Source organism: Falco cherrug, chromosome 2, assembly GCF_023634085.1.
Source record: "Falco cherrug isolate bFalChe1 chromosome 2, bFalChe1.pri, whole genome shotgun sequence".
NCBI classification, from domain to species: domain Eukaryota; kingdom Metazoa; phylum Chordata; class Aves; order Falconiformes; family Falconidae; genus Falco; species Falco cherrug.
The window spans coordinates 85,480,573-85,494,461 of NC_073698.1; the positions used below are offsets into that span (position 1 = coordinate 85,480,573).

At 35.8% G+C, this 13,889-nt stretch overlaps 1 protein-coding gene across 11 annotated transcripts in view; it reads left to right on the forward strand.

The window, feature by feature from the left end:
• Positions 1-13,889, forward strand: part of DMD (dystrophin) — a 1,162,157-nt gene that overhangs the window by 179,994 nt on the left and 968,274 nt on the right. For all 11 annotated transcript variants that reach the window (XM_055701082.1, XM_055701084.1, XM_055701085.1 and 8 more), the window contains one exon: positions 3,707-3,768. In XM_055701082.1, the coding sequence (XP_055557057.1) occupies positions 3,707-3,768 (62 nt within the window). Of the gene's footprint in view, positions 1-3,706; positions 3,769-13,889 lie in introns of those variants that run through there.

Genomic DNA, 13,889 nt, shown 5'->3' on the forward strand with positions numbered 1-13,889 from the left:
TAAACCAAAAAAAAACCCCAAAACCAAACCAAACACTTATGGGTTGAGATAAAGGAAGTTTAATGAAGCAATAGCAAAAAATCAAGTGTGTGGAAGGAAAGGAAAACAAAATATATTGTACTCAACTTCCTATCAGCAGGGGATGTTTGTCCGCTTCCCGGGAAGCAGGGCTTCAGTACACATAGCAGTTGTTCTGGAGGATAAATGTTGTAAATGGCAAATGTCCCCCACCCCTTCCTCCTCCTTTCCTGTTGCCATTTTTTCTTTAATATGTTTATTGTTCCGGGGGGAGGGTGGTGGGAAAATAAGTGTGGTAGTAAGTGTAGTTTACTAAGAGATGACAACATAATGCTGGTTTTTTTGGTGAAAAATAGATGGGAATTTCATTTGAGTAGCAGGTTGCAAACATGAACTGCTTTATTAAGTATCTAGGAAAGTTGTCTGGTAACCACTTGCCATTAATAATAACATCTTTGTTCTGCTGAATTCTGATCACATGTTCCTAAGCATTCTTCAGTGTACCACTTGTCTCTATTAGCCTTGCCACCTGATTAAATCTTGGAACTGTCTTTAGCCATATGATTAGCTCCATTAATACTACGCTTTTTTCCCGGCCATAATTTCCTCATGAACTCTACCCTGGAATAATACTTTTAAAGTCAAATGTACAGTTTGCTAACTCAAAAGAGGTTTGCATTCACAGCTGCAAAGCTGGATGTTCATCCTACCAGAAATATATCAGAACTGTGAGATCCATTTGTGAATGTGTTCTAGTTAAAACAAGGTCTGTTCTGTGGTACTAGAGGCTCTAGTTCATGAAAATCAGATAAATTGCACAGGTCATTATTTTTTTTTTTTACTGCTTTTTTTTCCCCTGGGAGGCTTTCTATAGACCTGAATGTGTTAATTTTCTGAGTCGATAACCTACAGAAAGGAGGTTAAGCCTATAGCACTCAATGCTCAGCATTTTGAGAAAAGCATGCTTTTGCTGTGGAAAGTGATGACATTTATATTGCGATAAAGGAATTCAGGATTCTTGCAGTGTTTCATGTTTAGATTTAACCTGGAGACAGTATGCTATTCTGCAATTCTTCCAGCTTGAAAGAAGTAAACATACTATATTACTTTTGAACAGCTGAAGGAACTACCTGCCTGGTCATTTGATTATTCTTATTGACTCAGTAAAAACACCTGCACAAGAGCATTAATCTGCTCGTTGCTGAAGGATCAGTTTTAAAGACAGCATTATGAAAGTGGCAGATGAGTGTTCTTGGCACATTTCTCAGCACCCAGACAAATGTCATTCACCTTTCACATCTAGCATTCAGTCCATAAATCTGGGTTAGGAGGACATCTTTTTTGAACAAATCATGCTTACTGTGGGGAAATCGTACCATGCATAACCAGAAGATTGATTCTTTTTTAGGTTAGGAGGCTGTCACTAACAAATTGTTGTGGTATAAACTTGTCAGAGCAAGCACCTAGAGATAAAAGTGCTTGAAATGATCTCTGTAGAAAGATAACAGCAGTGGGATAGATTTGTGTTTGCAAAGGTAGCAGAGCATTGACTGAACTTTGCATAAGTTTCAAACATTCAAATTGTGAGTTTAACTCTCATTTTCCTGAGGAGATGTTGGTTTTATTAGCTCGATGGACATTGACTGACTAATTGCTGACTAGCATTTAATCTCTGCCATATATCTGTGTGGGGAAAAAAACCCAAGACACCCAAACCCACACACTGTTACTGAATATGCAATTGAAGTAGCCTGGGGTGGAAAAGTAGAAGTTTAAACAGTTTGAAAGAAGCATTTTTGCCTATCCTTTTCCCTGCTAAATACCACATACTCCTCTTCTAACCCATTTTAAGCTTGCATTTGGTGTTTTTATCAGACATGATTAAACAGAAGTAACTTTTTACATGTGTTTTTTTATATGAAGTTGCTGAAGTAGTTTGTAATACAACATCATGTTGAATACGTATCTTCTGCCAACAAAATCCATCTTCCTTCTCCCATCTTCTGTGTATTGCACGTGGCTGGAATAAGTCAAGTCATATAATAAACAGCTTACTAACAGTCAACAGAAGTAAGTGGTGCTTCTGGGGAAAAATAAATTTTTTAACAGCTTTAACATCATTTAATACCAAAAGCACATGCTGTTACTTTTTGTTGAATCTCTAACTATTCAAATATCACGTTCAAGGGATGAAGCAAGCAGCATTATCTGGGATAGACAACAGTAGAACTCTAGAAAGTTTATTGTAGGAAATAGTCATATATTAGTGGTAGAATGTCTGTAATGCTTGACTCCTATGACATGTTTCCAGTAGTACTATTGCATTGTCAATATTTTCACCCATGATCATCTGAAAGCAATTAGAACATGCTCCTTCCTGTATGCAGTTGTTTGTTGTTTTTGCTTTTTTTTAAATGAAATAGTAGATTTACAAACTCAAGTATTATTTTTTTCCTTAGTATATTGTATTGTTGAGAATAGAAAACATTGTTGTGAAAAGGCATTTTAAAGTGCTATAGAGGTGAGGTTATAAGAACAAAATATATATTTGTATAAAAAAGATTTGCCTTGTCTTTTCTCCTTGGAGGGGTGGTGGGAGGGAAAGCAAAGTACATTATTAATGCTGTGCATTTCTCATGTAGCTCGTCCATACCTGCCTTCCAAATTCAGCTGAATCCATTAACATTATTAATTGCTGAACATTTCAGATGGTGATTTAATATCCCTTTTTATTTAAAAGTGCAGAGAATTTTACTGCAAACCAAAAGGGAGCATTGAGTGAGCATTATTTTTGTATAAGCTTTCTGTAGCCTTTTCCACACACGTCCTTTAATTCTAGTTTGGTTTGACTTTGTCATACAAAGAGGTCTCCACTTCTGTACTGTTTTAGGGATGATGCCTAACAGAACTTTTTGAACAGATGCTTATGAGTTTCTAATTCAAAGGCTTTCTCTTCTCTTCCCACCTATAAAAAATACATCAGAATTGTACCTTTGTGTGTCGAGTTCCATTCTGCATCGACTGTGCTTATAATTTAGATACAGAAATCAAGGCCTAAGATAATCATATCTCTTTACAATGTTTTCCATATTAAAGAATTGAAAAGGAATGTCATATATGGCTGAACAAATGTGTAGGTGGTTTTTTTGTTCGTAGTTTCCATTGGAAGGAAAACATATAACAAATTTTGACAGGTAAATAGCTGCAAGGCAGAAAGGTGTAAGATATGTCAGGGGCTGGCAATGGACCAGTATCATTGGGGTTCAGAAGACTTCACTTCCTCAAGAAATTTGAGGATGTGCATATGAAGTTATTACAAGTACTCTTCTAAAAGTGCTGTAGAAGAGTTTCCGGCTGCCAAAACCATTGGATGTTTTTTTATACTTATATGAAAATAAATTTTGAATGGTATGTTTCAGATCCTGCTGCAACATGTTACCTTGCAGGAGAAAAGAAACCACAGGAAGGCTGAGATGAGCTAGGGACATAAACCATGACTATGAAGGGAACCTGTAGTCTTTCAGAAATATGTTGATGCAACTGTCAAGGACAGAATAGATCCAATAGGTGCCCTGAATGTGTCTGAATTATTAGTAGCTTTACTGCAAACCAAGACTGAAGCTTTAAACAATAATATTGTAATATTTGGTTGAATAATTCTAATGAAGTGCTTTACTTTCTCTGGCAGATGAACGGGAAGATGTTCAAAAGAAAACATTCACAAAATGGATAAATGCACAGTTTGCTAAGGTAATTAAATATTTTTATTTATTTATAAACCAAAATATGTTTTGTATATTTTTTTAAAAAAATAAACCATGATACTCCCTCACTGAAGCTTAATTTTCAAGGTAACAGTTACAAGTTTCAGATATTGCTGAATGCAGTTGACTGATTTGTTATAAAAATGTCCAAGTTTTATTCCTTTGATTTTGGTAGAGATTGAAATGTAAGAAGCCATCCTCTTCTCAAAATGTTCTCTGCCTCAATTTACTTTGCCTTTTCTCAAACTACTAATTCAGGTGTATTACTGTTTGTTGATTTCCCTTCTTATGTTCCTAATATACAGAAAAGTTTCCTCTATTTGGCTTGTATTTTCTTGTTGCTAGTTGCAACCACAAATTTAACAAAACCATGTGAATTAGAGAGGAGCAAGGTCAAAGATATGAGGTGTAATCCAGTCAGCAAATTATGAAAGTCAATTATAATATGTTTTGAAATAATTATCTTTGAGAATGGTAAAGATCTCAAATGTACTGGAAAAAAGACCAAATATCTAACTTATTTAAAGGAAGCCCCTCTGGCATTATATAATAATTTTATCTTTAATACACAGGAAAAAATTAGCTCAAACTATTAATTTGATTAAACATTTTTTAAATTCCTGGAGGATAATTACTGAACTGTATTTGCCAGTAATACACTAAATCACTCCCATAATCTGTCATTTTATCTGGCGATAGATAACAATGAAATAGTAGCTGTGATATATCTTTTGTTTAGTCTGACTTTTGTGCCCCATCTGATTCTTCTCATTAAAAAAGGAGTAAGATAATCTGAATATGACCACCATAATGTTGAAAAACATGCTTAGCAGTGGTTCAGTCCAACAGGGAGTCCCACAGGAATTTTCTGTGCTCTGGAGCATTTTCTAATAGTGATTCAAGTGATTTAGACAGCTCACATTTGTGCTCAGCATCTTTACATCAGAGATGTCCAGCGGTTTGGAGGACTGGATCAGGATGAAATACAGTCTTGAACAAATGGTCTCAAACTGATCAATGAATTACAAGTCAAGTGTAAAGTATTATATTTAGGAAAGAAGTAAAATGTATGCATACAGAGGGGGAATAACTGGGCTGGCAATAATAAAGCAAAGAAAAGCTCTGGGGAGTGTGATGAATCACAAACAAAATGAGTCAGCAACATGATATTAATGCAAAAAAAAATAACCAAGGCAAATTTATTATGGCTGTGGTAATGGAAGTTCTTGATAGAAAGTGAAAGATGTAATTATTTTACTTTACTTGGCAATAGTGACATTTTAGCTTAAGTAATTTACTGTCTTGGTGTCCCACATATGAAAAAGTAACCCCAGCAGCAGTTGTCTGATACAAAGTAATTTGAAATGTAATCAAAATTCAAACAATCTAGGCCTTGTTATGGTCACAGAGATAGTTATGGAAAACTAAGCGTAACTGTTGCTTCTATATCTAAAGGAAATCTCATGTTCCTAGACCACTGCTTTCTCAGAAATGGTTGTTTCATGTAATAGCAAAGTGCAACTACTGTGGAAACTTGGAGCAAGTCTGCAGAAGAACTAGAAGAATTATGAAAGGTTTAGAAAATACGACCGATCAGAAGATGCTTTAAATGGTTTGACTCAGTGTTCTCAATGGATCTAGATGTCTTTCCTCCAATTCTAGTTCAGTGGAATATACTTTAATGGTGTTTTAGTTGCCTATTACTTTAATTCCATAAATAGTCTTTTTACTTGTGTGTGAACATGCATTCATAAAACATACTGAAGAACTGCTAATCTCCCATGACTTCATTTGGATTCTAAGGAAAACGTCCTAAACACAAGATTTTGTTTGCCTCATGTGTCACCTGTATTTTGAATAGGGCCTTTTTATTTCAACAATCAATCTACCAAAAAACCTTGAGCTTTAAATCTTGGACAAAATACTTGTCCTACAAATTTTTTATGCATAACACCAGAATACTTGGTCTGAAATTGGAAATCACATATGTCTTCTAAGCTAAGTAATACCTGCTGGCTGCCTTTGTGGTACAGATGCAGAAAGCATGGTTTGCTCTTCAGTGCAGTCACATACTGTGCAAGCTTTATTTCTCTCTAGGGTTTTCAGGACCGAAGTACAGGAGACCCTGCTTGCATTCTACTTTAGCATGAGTGGTTGCTCGTAGTTAATATCTGTGTGCTGCCCTGGGAAGGTGTTTCACCCTTTTCTAAAGACCAAGACATCTGGGGAGATGCAGCCTTCAAAACACAAAAGTGGATCTCCATGTGAAATCTATAGCTTTGCTTTTCTCCTGATTTGTTTTCAGTGGTTCAAGTCTGCCTCTGTTTCTAGCTCTGGGATTGATTTCAGTTAACAGGCTGCTCCTGGTTAGTGATTTCTCATCATTGTTAGCTTTGAAAAAGTGTTAGGTAAATTATTTTCATTGTAAAATTGGTTTGCGTTCGCTTCCTTGCAGTTCTAGAGTTGCTGTCTTGAACAGATTAGCCTACAGGGTCAGAATTAAGATAGAGAAATATATTATGTCACTCATTTCTCTTATTTGTGAACAGTGGAATCCAGGGCATTAATTAACTGTAAAATATTTACGGTTGAATGAAATTCGTTTATACAATTCTCACCTGTCCACTATCCTCTATAGGAAAAAAAAAAACCAAACCCCCTACGCATGTAGTTAAAGAAAAAGCTTAGTTTTAAATGTTCTAAATCTTCATTTCTGTTGGGTCTATAGTGCATTGCCTCCCCAAGTGTTGTATACCTTTCCTGAAAATTCAGTGTCTAGAGTACCCATGTCTCAGTACATTTATTCTCAGACAGAGCTTTCAAAACACTGAAATTTGCAAGGTGCTTTCACATGACTAGTGATAATAATAAAATTAATGCTTTTCATATAAGAAGCTCTAAATTAATGAAAAATAATTTCCTAATTTATGTATTATCATCATAACTTAAGAACACACATGTGATTTTAATTTAGGGAAAAAAAAATAATCTATTGTTTGAATCTCAGGCCTGTATGGAAGTAGTAGTCCTTCTGGCCATGCACTCAGTGACATTTTAGTTGGATCACGTGTAGCTACTTTGGACTCAGATGCCTTGAGTTCAGCAGTGAACTTTGCTACCTCTAAGCTAAGGAGTCGTGTCCCTAAAAAAAACATAACAAATTTTCAACCACACTGTCTTGGCAGTTTTCTGTCTATGATGTGCAGAACCTAGAAACCTTTGGAGTGCTACCAAAGAAGTCTGTGAAAGGTTGTCTAGGGAAAGCTAGCATAAGTGTCAGCAAGATTACAGTTGCTATGGGTGAGGCCATGTCTCTCTTCAAACTTATTTTGGCAGGTTGAGTAGGGTGCTGTTAATGGAAAAACTGGGTAAACTGCATTTGCAAAAGGTCTCTTACAGCTTCTCAAAAGAGCAGGTTTCTAATTCCTACTCCTTTTACTAGCCAGAAGATGGATTATGCAGAAAATCTGTGCTTTAAAGATTACAGTATTTGACTCACTTATAAGCAAATCATTGTTTCAGTAAGAGAGCCCCAAAGTTGGCTTTTAATGTTTGTGATATGAACACTTAGTAAATTAAAAGTATAGGAGAAATGGGAGAATCTAATCCAAGAGACCTTTGTGTTATTCCCGTTCTAATCATAGACATTGTGTAAGACTTTCTTTAGTGATAACTTCTTGGTTTACCATCTAAATGGCATGCAATAAGTTGAAACTTAAAGCAACTTTTAAAATGTGGAGTGTATTACTTTAATATCATTTTATTCAGAGTAAATTTTCTTTGTCCTCAGAAGTAGTTTATTTATAAAATAATGAAGTTCTGCAGGGTGTACATAATGATAGCAATGGAAAGTATTGTAACCTAGTTTTTAATAATAGGACTATAATTAGAGCTCTCACAAGAGATATATCTAGCCCTGTGTATGATAGCTTTTGCTAAGATCTCAACTCTAAATTTGAAATAACTGAAACCTCTATTTATAAATGAAACACAGAATCTTAACTGTTTTGGGAGAATGCAAATATATTACGAGCCCTTAACTGTAGCAGCTTTCTGCTGGAATCTTGAAACAGCCACCACAATTACATTAACAATGCCTGTACCCCATTTTAAATGAGCTTATGTTGCCTCACTCATTAAATGTTTTTAGATGTTCATTCCATAATAGGCTTCCATTAGAAAGCATCACTGAAGATAGAAGTGTTCTTTATTTACATGTACAAAGAGTCTTGTAAATGGCAATTAATTTTAAAATTAAAAACTGAAAATTCCAGCACAAAAAAACCCCACACCACCCTAAAAAAATGGTTTACTCCTATAACTAAAGACATATTGACAATTTAACTTGTTCCCTCATCACAGAGAGAGCATCTCAAAGTAGTGACAATTTTAATGTCAGCAATAAAAGTATCTGTTGTGAGAACAGGGAAGGGAAGTAACTAATCATTGTAATTTTTGACAGCTTGAGTTTTAGGTTATAGCCTTATGGCTAACTTAAAGTTAACAACTTGACCTGTTTCATAAAAGAATGGTAATTTTTGGATGAGTTTTCAATATTTTAATCTGCAATATCAAAAAACAGATGATCATAAAATTGCTTGTATATTCAGAGGTTTAATTAGGTTGTCCACATTTCTGTTATGAAAGGGTAGAAAATTCCACTACATAGTCATATAAGATATTGTATATAGCAGCACGCTTTTTCATGGAAACGCTGAAATTATTAAACTCCAATCAGGCAGGAGCAAGAGTCAGAAAACAGAGCATGGTAGATTTTTGGGGAGAAAAAAATAGGTATTTTTTAAAGATCTCTCTACTTCATTCTTTGGTTTTCCTCCTGTTGTTATTGGAGAAGGCAGAATATGAAAATAATTTAGGGTACCAAATATTTCATTACTTTATTGAAAAACAAGATCATTCAGTAAGTCATCCTTTTAATGGAGAATTTAGGTTGTGAAAAATGGCAGCTTTTTATAGGCAGGTGGAAATATTTTGAGGTAGTTGTTTGTGTAGTGACTGTGGAATTAGATTCCCATTCTTGTAGCGATCGAGTGAAGAAACATAGTATAGACACAGCCTGTGCCAAAGAAGGTAAGGTTGACAGCCTCATATAAGACGTATGTGGTTTCTAGAATAACAGTCAGCAAAATTCAATACACTTTTTACTCATGAAATTGTTTTGAATAGCAGCTAGGTTGTTCAAGCAACTGGCATACGCAGGGATAAAAAAGAGCACAGAGGGGGGCATTCCTTACAACTTGAGTCGAACTATGTAGCGGTCAAAATAATTTCTTAATTACCCAGTGTTTCTGTGTGGCCTGTATATTAGGAGGTGTGGGGATGGTCTCAGTTCTTTCCTTCTCAGTTAATGGACAACCTGAATTTATTCAAGACTCCCATTCCCTGTAGTGATCTCTTGCGATTGTAGATTAAACACTTTCAGCATATGAGACAGCAAAAACAACTGATAAAAATGAAGTTTCCTAACCTTTTCAGGAAGTGTGTCAAATATTTGAGGTACAGAGAGACTGTACTACTAAGTACTGTACAAGTCTGGCATCTGATAGGGAAATTTGCAGTGCTGCTTTTGCTCACACACTTGCTTTTTCTGGGCTATCACAATAACTTCAAATTCAAACAAAATTAAAAAGCTACTTATGACAAAGTGAAGACAAAGTGAATTCAGAGTGTTGCAGACTGTGGCAGGGGAGTAATCTGGTGAAGCTTTGTAAAGACAGTAATAGTTTCATTTGTCAAATTTATTTAAGATTTAGCTTCTATGGAAATGTGTTAACCCCTGTGAATAATCTATGTCAAACTCCATCAGATGTACCATTTCTCTAGCCACATATCTGGACTACAATTAATAAGAAAAGGAGCTGGAGGGAGGGAGGTTGGCAACAAATCACAAAAACATAGATTAAAGTGTTAAGTATTAGCGCTGTCCAAACTGCTATCTTGACAACTAACTTGTAGGTCAGATTCAGACAGCTGCTTAGATGAGTGGTAGGAAAATCAGAATTAAATGCTATACTTAAGAGGTTCAGATCAGTATGCTCAGCTTCATTGATGTCTGCTGGTGTGTTGTATTTTCTAAAATCAGAACAGTAGTTAGATATGCATGTCTACGAGACTAGAAAAGATCCCTAGCAGTTTCATGTAATGAAAGTAACCAGTAGGGTGTGCTGGTGGTGTAGGATTTCAGTTTTAGAATTTATTTCTTGAGAGTACAACACTGGCTTTGCAGAACAAACTAGTGTCGTTGTAGACAAGTTCAGAAAACTTCATTCAGACAGCTGTGGTGCTTTAGTCATTTACATAGTATTTAGTGCCTGCACAAAAACCTGTTGGAGAAACAGGGTAAATCAAAGTTTGCTGAGTTCCATGTTGCCACCGACTATTCTGCAGCCATTCTGAGTCAAAAGCATCTGCATCTAGCCCCATATTTTTACAGTATGTTGAGCCAGTAACTGACACTGCACTGTAGAAGTGTTCTCAGTCTGTGTAATTCACACAGTCATTATCACTGTTTTCAGCTAAAACCCAGAAGTCAGCTCTTCCTACATTATCTGATATCCAAAATGTTTTGTGCTAAGGTAGAATGAGAAGAGGCAGGAGGTATTTGATTACTTTTTTTAAACTGAATGCAAACTAGCCTCACTTGCACACATTCTTAATTATGGGATAGAGGGAAGCTTATTCTTTTAAATTAAGAGGTAAAAAAAGATACTGAAATGTTCTCCTAAAAAGAGTAATTGTGGTCAAATGTAAATGAGGGTTGAATGCTGACTTCAGTCTGAGCCTTGAGGAACAGAAGAACTGAGCAACCAACACTCTTTCACAGCCAGTGTTGCATCTACCAGGTCATGAACTAGAATGTATTGTAATTTTACTGCTGACACTGATGATTTACACTATGTCTTGCTTCAAAAGCTTCTGATTTTGTGCCCATATCTGTTTCCTTGTTTGGGTCAGCAGAGTTCTGCTGAATTTCACTATAAACAAAGTTGTGCTCTCTTCTTCTAAGAAGCAGTAATTTGGAGATAAATATCAAGCAGGATCAGGTGTCATGTGTAAGAAAATTGATCCTAGGGAAAAAAAAGAAAAGATAGATTGTTAGTAAAATTTTGAAATTGTGTGTGGCAAAACCCTGATCAAATCTTTAATGACATTAAAAGCAAATGTGATAGATGTTATCTCAATCCAGTAAGTAAACATTGATAACACCTTTGAAGCAGCTTCAGTTTTATTTTTCTATTCTTCCTGAAACAAAATTTTCAGAACACCACACATTTTAACTTGTACCATTCGTGATAAAACTGAAAAATATGTTTGATATTATTCGATGTTGGTAAGGCACCACAACTGATAACCGTCCATCCTAAATACCTTATTAATCTGTTCTGAGTCTCTGTTGCCAGCCTTTTTAAGTACTACAGTGAAAGTGATGAGAAAGACCAATTTACTAATGTGGGAACCAAATGGCTTTTCTCTGCTACAGTGTGGCAAATAACCAGAACTCTCATTGAAAATTAATAGTGCTTAACTTTCCTTTCCAGCTCTGTGTGATCTATGCTACCCTTGGGATACATACTGTTTTAAAATGTCAGGCTTTCTTATGCCAGTAACCATTTTATAATATGTCTTGCAAGAGCACACCAAAGGCCCATCATGTCTATTTTGTATTATTAAAGCACAAGTTTTCAGGTTTGTTATTTTTTAAGCCAAATGATTTTTAAATCTGGTATAGAAAACATATTTGCATTGTTAAGTATTAGGTGATTTTCCTTTTTTTGGAGATCTCCGGAATACATAAGCAAGTGTCAGGCAAAATGTGCTCAGAATTATTTGCATTGATATATAGTGAATTACCTATTAGGTCTCCATAGTCTGCATCATTTTTTCAGTACAGTAAAATGGGATACCTGCTCTGTGAATAATTATTATGTTTTGAGCATTTCCTTTGGAATGAAAAGTAACTTAAAAATTATTTTTACTGTACGTTTTAAGGTAATACCAGTGGCAATATTGGCATTTATTTTACTCAAAATTTCATTTTAGAACTTCCACTCTCTATTAATATATTTTTTATAGATTTTTTTTGTATGACCAAGAAAGCTACTATGAGCAGAAATAGGCACAGTTTAAAGGCACAAATATCCTCATGCTTTGAATTTTGTGAATAACATCAACTCTGTGTCCATGCTTTCAAATTTATAATCTTGATAGCTTTCTATATTTTACTTTCAAAATGATTTCTCAGGTTACTTTTGGCAAAATACTTAGGACATCTCCTTTATCAATATAACATTTATCAATGTTTAAGTCTACCCGTTGTAGAGGCCTGAATGCTGGTAGGGATTAAAATAGAGGATTCATCCCTTTGCACTTACTGTAAAAGCAAGGAACACCAGAAGCTGACTGGTGTCACAGTGCAGCATGACAAAAACAAAGTGTTGTTTAAAAGAGTGGTCTCCGCTATTTTATCTGTTCTTGCTAACATGAGAAGTACAAGACTTATGACCCACTGTGGCGCTCAAGCAGCTGGAGATGCCTTGAAAACTGTCAGTACAGAAAAGAACCCTTTCACTGAAAATCTAGAAAGGACAAAAATGTATTTGGTGAGGCTTCGAAGATGCAAAGATAGATGTTTGTGCTTAAAAATCTAAGGAGACTATCTCTACATTGTTCTTGGGAGCTGCTTTTTTTTGTTGTTTTTTTTGTTGTTTTTGCTGTTGGGTTTTTTTTTTTTTGTGTGTGTTAAAGTTGATACTGCAACAGCAAAGGTTTTATTATGTGTGTGTGAGGGGTAGGGATTCTCTAATGCTTTTCTTCCATAACATTCTCCCATTGCCAGAAGACTTTACAATTTTGCCTGTTGTGTTTTGGTTTGGTTTTTCCCCCCCCAATATGTCTAAATGATTGCAATTAAACAAGACAGCTCTTGGAGAGCAGATTCATTTTCACTTCGATGAAAAGTGAAACTTCTTCCACTTAATTACACATTTTTGGGCAGAGCTGTGGTTACTGGCCGTGTATCTCAGAAGACCTTTTGCTTACAAGTAAGACTCGCTTCTGCCTGCTCCCTTGACTGCCCAAGCAGTGACATGTTTTCTCTGCTTTGCCTTAGTGGGCATAAAATCAAAACTGGCTGCAGTTCACGAGCAACTTTCCTTTGGGGACAGTGGGGTCTGCCTCCACCAGAACTTTATACTCATCTCCACGCCTGACCTCCTTCTCGGGTTAAGGTGCCCATGGGAGCTCCAGGCCTGGCACCACAGCTACCCTTCTCACCTGCGCAGCAGCCCTCAGGGAAATCCCCAACACTCAGAAAGCATTAGTGCTGTCACTGCTGCTCTATAGTCAGTGAAGGTTGTCATATTCTCGGGATCTTTTCTTTGCACATGCAAAGGTTACATTAATTTTCTGAATCAAATTTTAAGGCTTAAAATATTTTACATTAAAGTTTCTTCTCTTCCACAAAAGGTACAAGCATACTATCCTAAACAATGAGCATCTGCATGGCAAAGCACTTTCACCATGAGAAACATCTGAGTGAATTCAGACTACGTTTTAAATGTTTCTATATTAATCTAGTATCCCAGACCTTCAATCTGAGAATTCAGAGTGGATTAGTAAAACTAGGAAGCTGAACTAAATATATGCATTTTTATTATGTTTCTTATTTTTATAGCCTCTTGCAGAATACAAGGGCTTCCCTCAGATTCATCAGACGTGCCAAGCCAGTAAAGCGATCACTACTGTTGGCAGTAGAGGGCACTGGACTTTCATTTCTAATATGTTTTACTGCGGGAAAAAATAGTCAATGAGGCTCTTTGACTTCTTCCACCTTTCTGTTCTCACACTTGGACTTGGCACCGCCTAGACTTTTATTCAAACTCTCATGCTTTTTTGTTGCATTTCAAGTAAAAAATATTAATCTAAAGAAAATTGAATACATGCTGTTCTCTTGAAGATATTATTGTGTATGTATCTTGAGGGGGGAATAGGAACAAGCTAAATATAGCGCTACAATATTGGTCTCAGTGGTGCATATGTCTAGGTTGCAAATTTGTAAACATTTACAAATTTGCATGATTGTTGCTG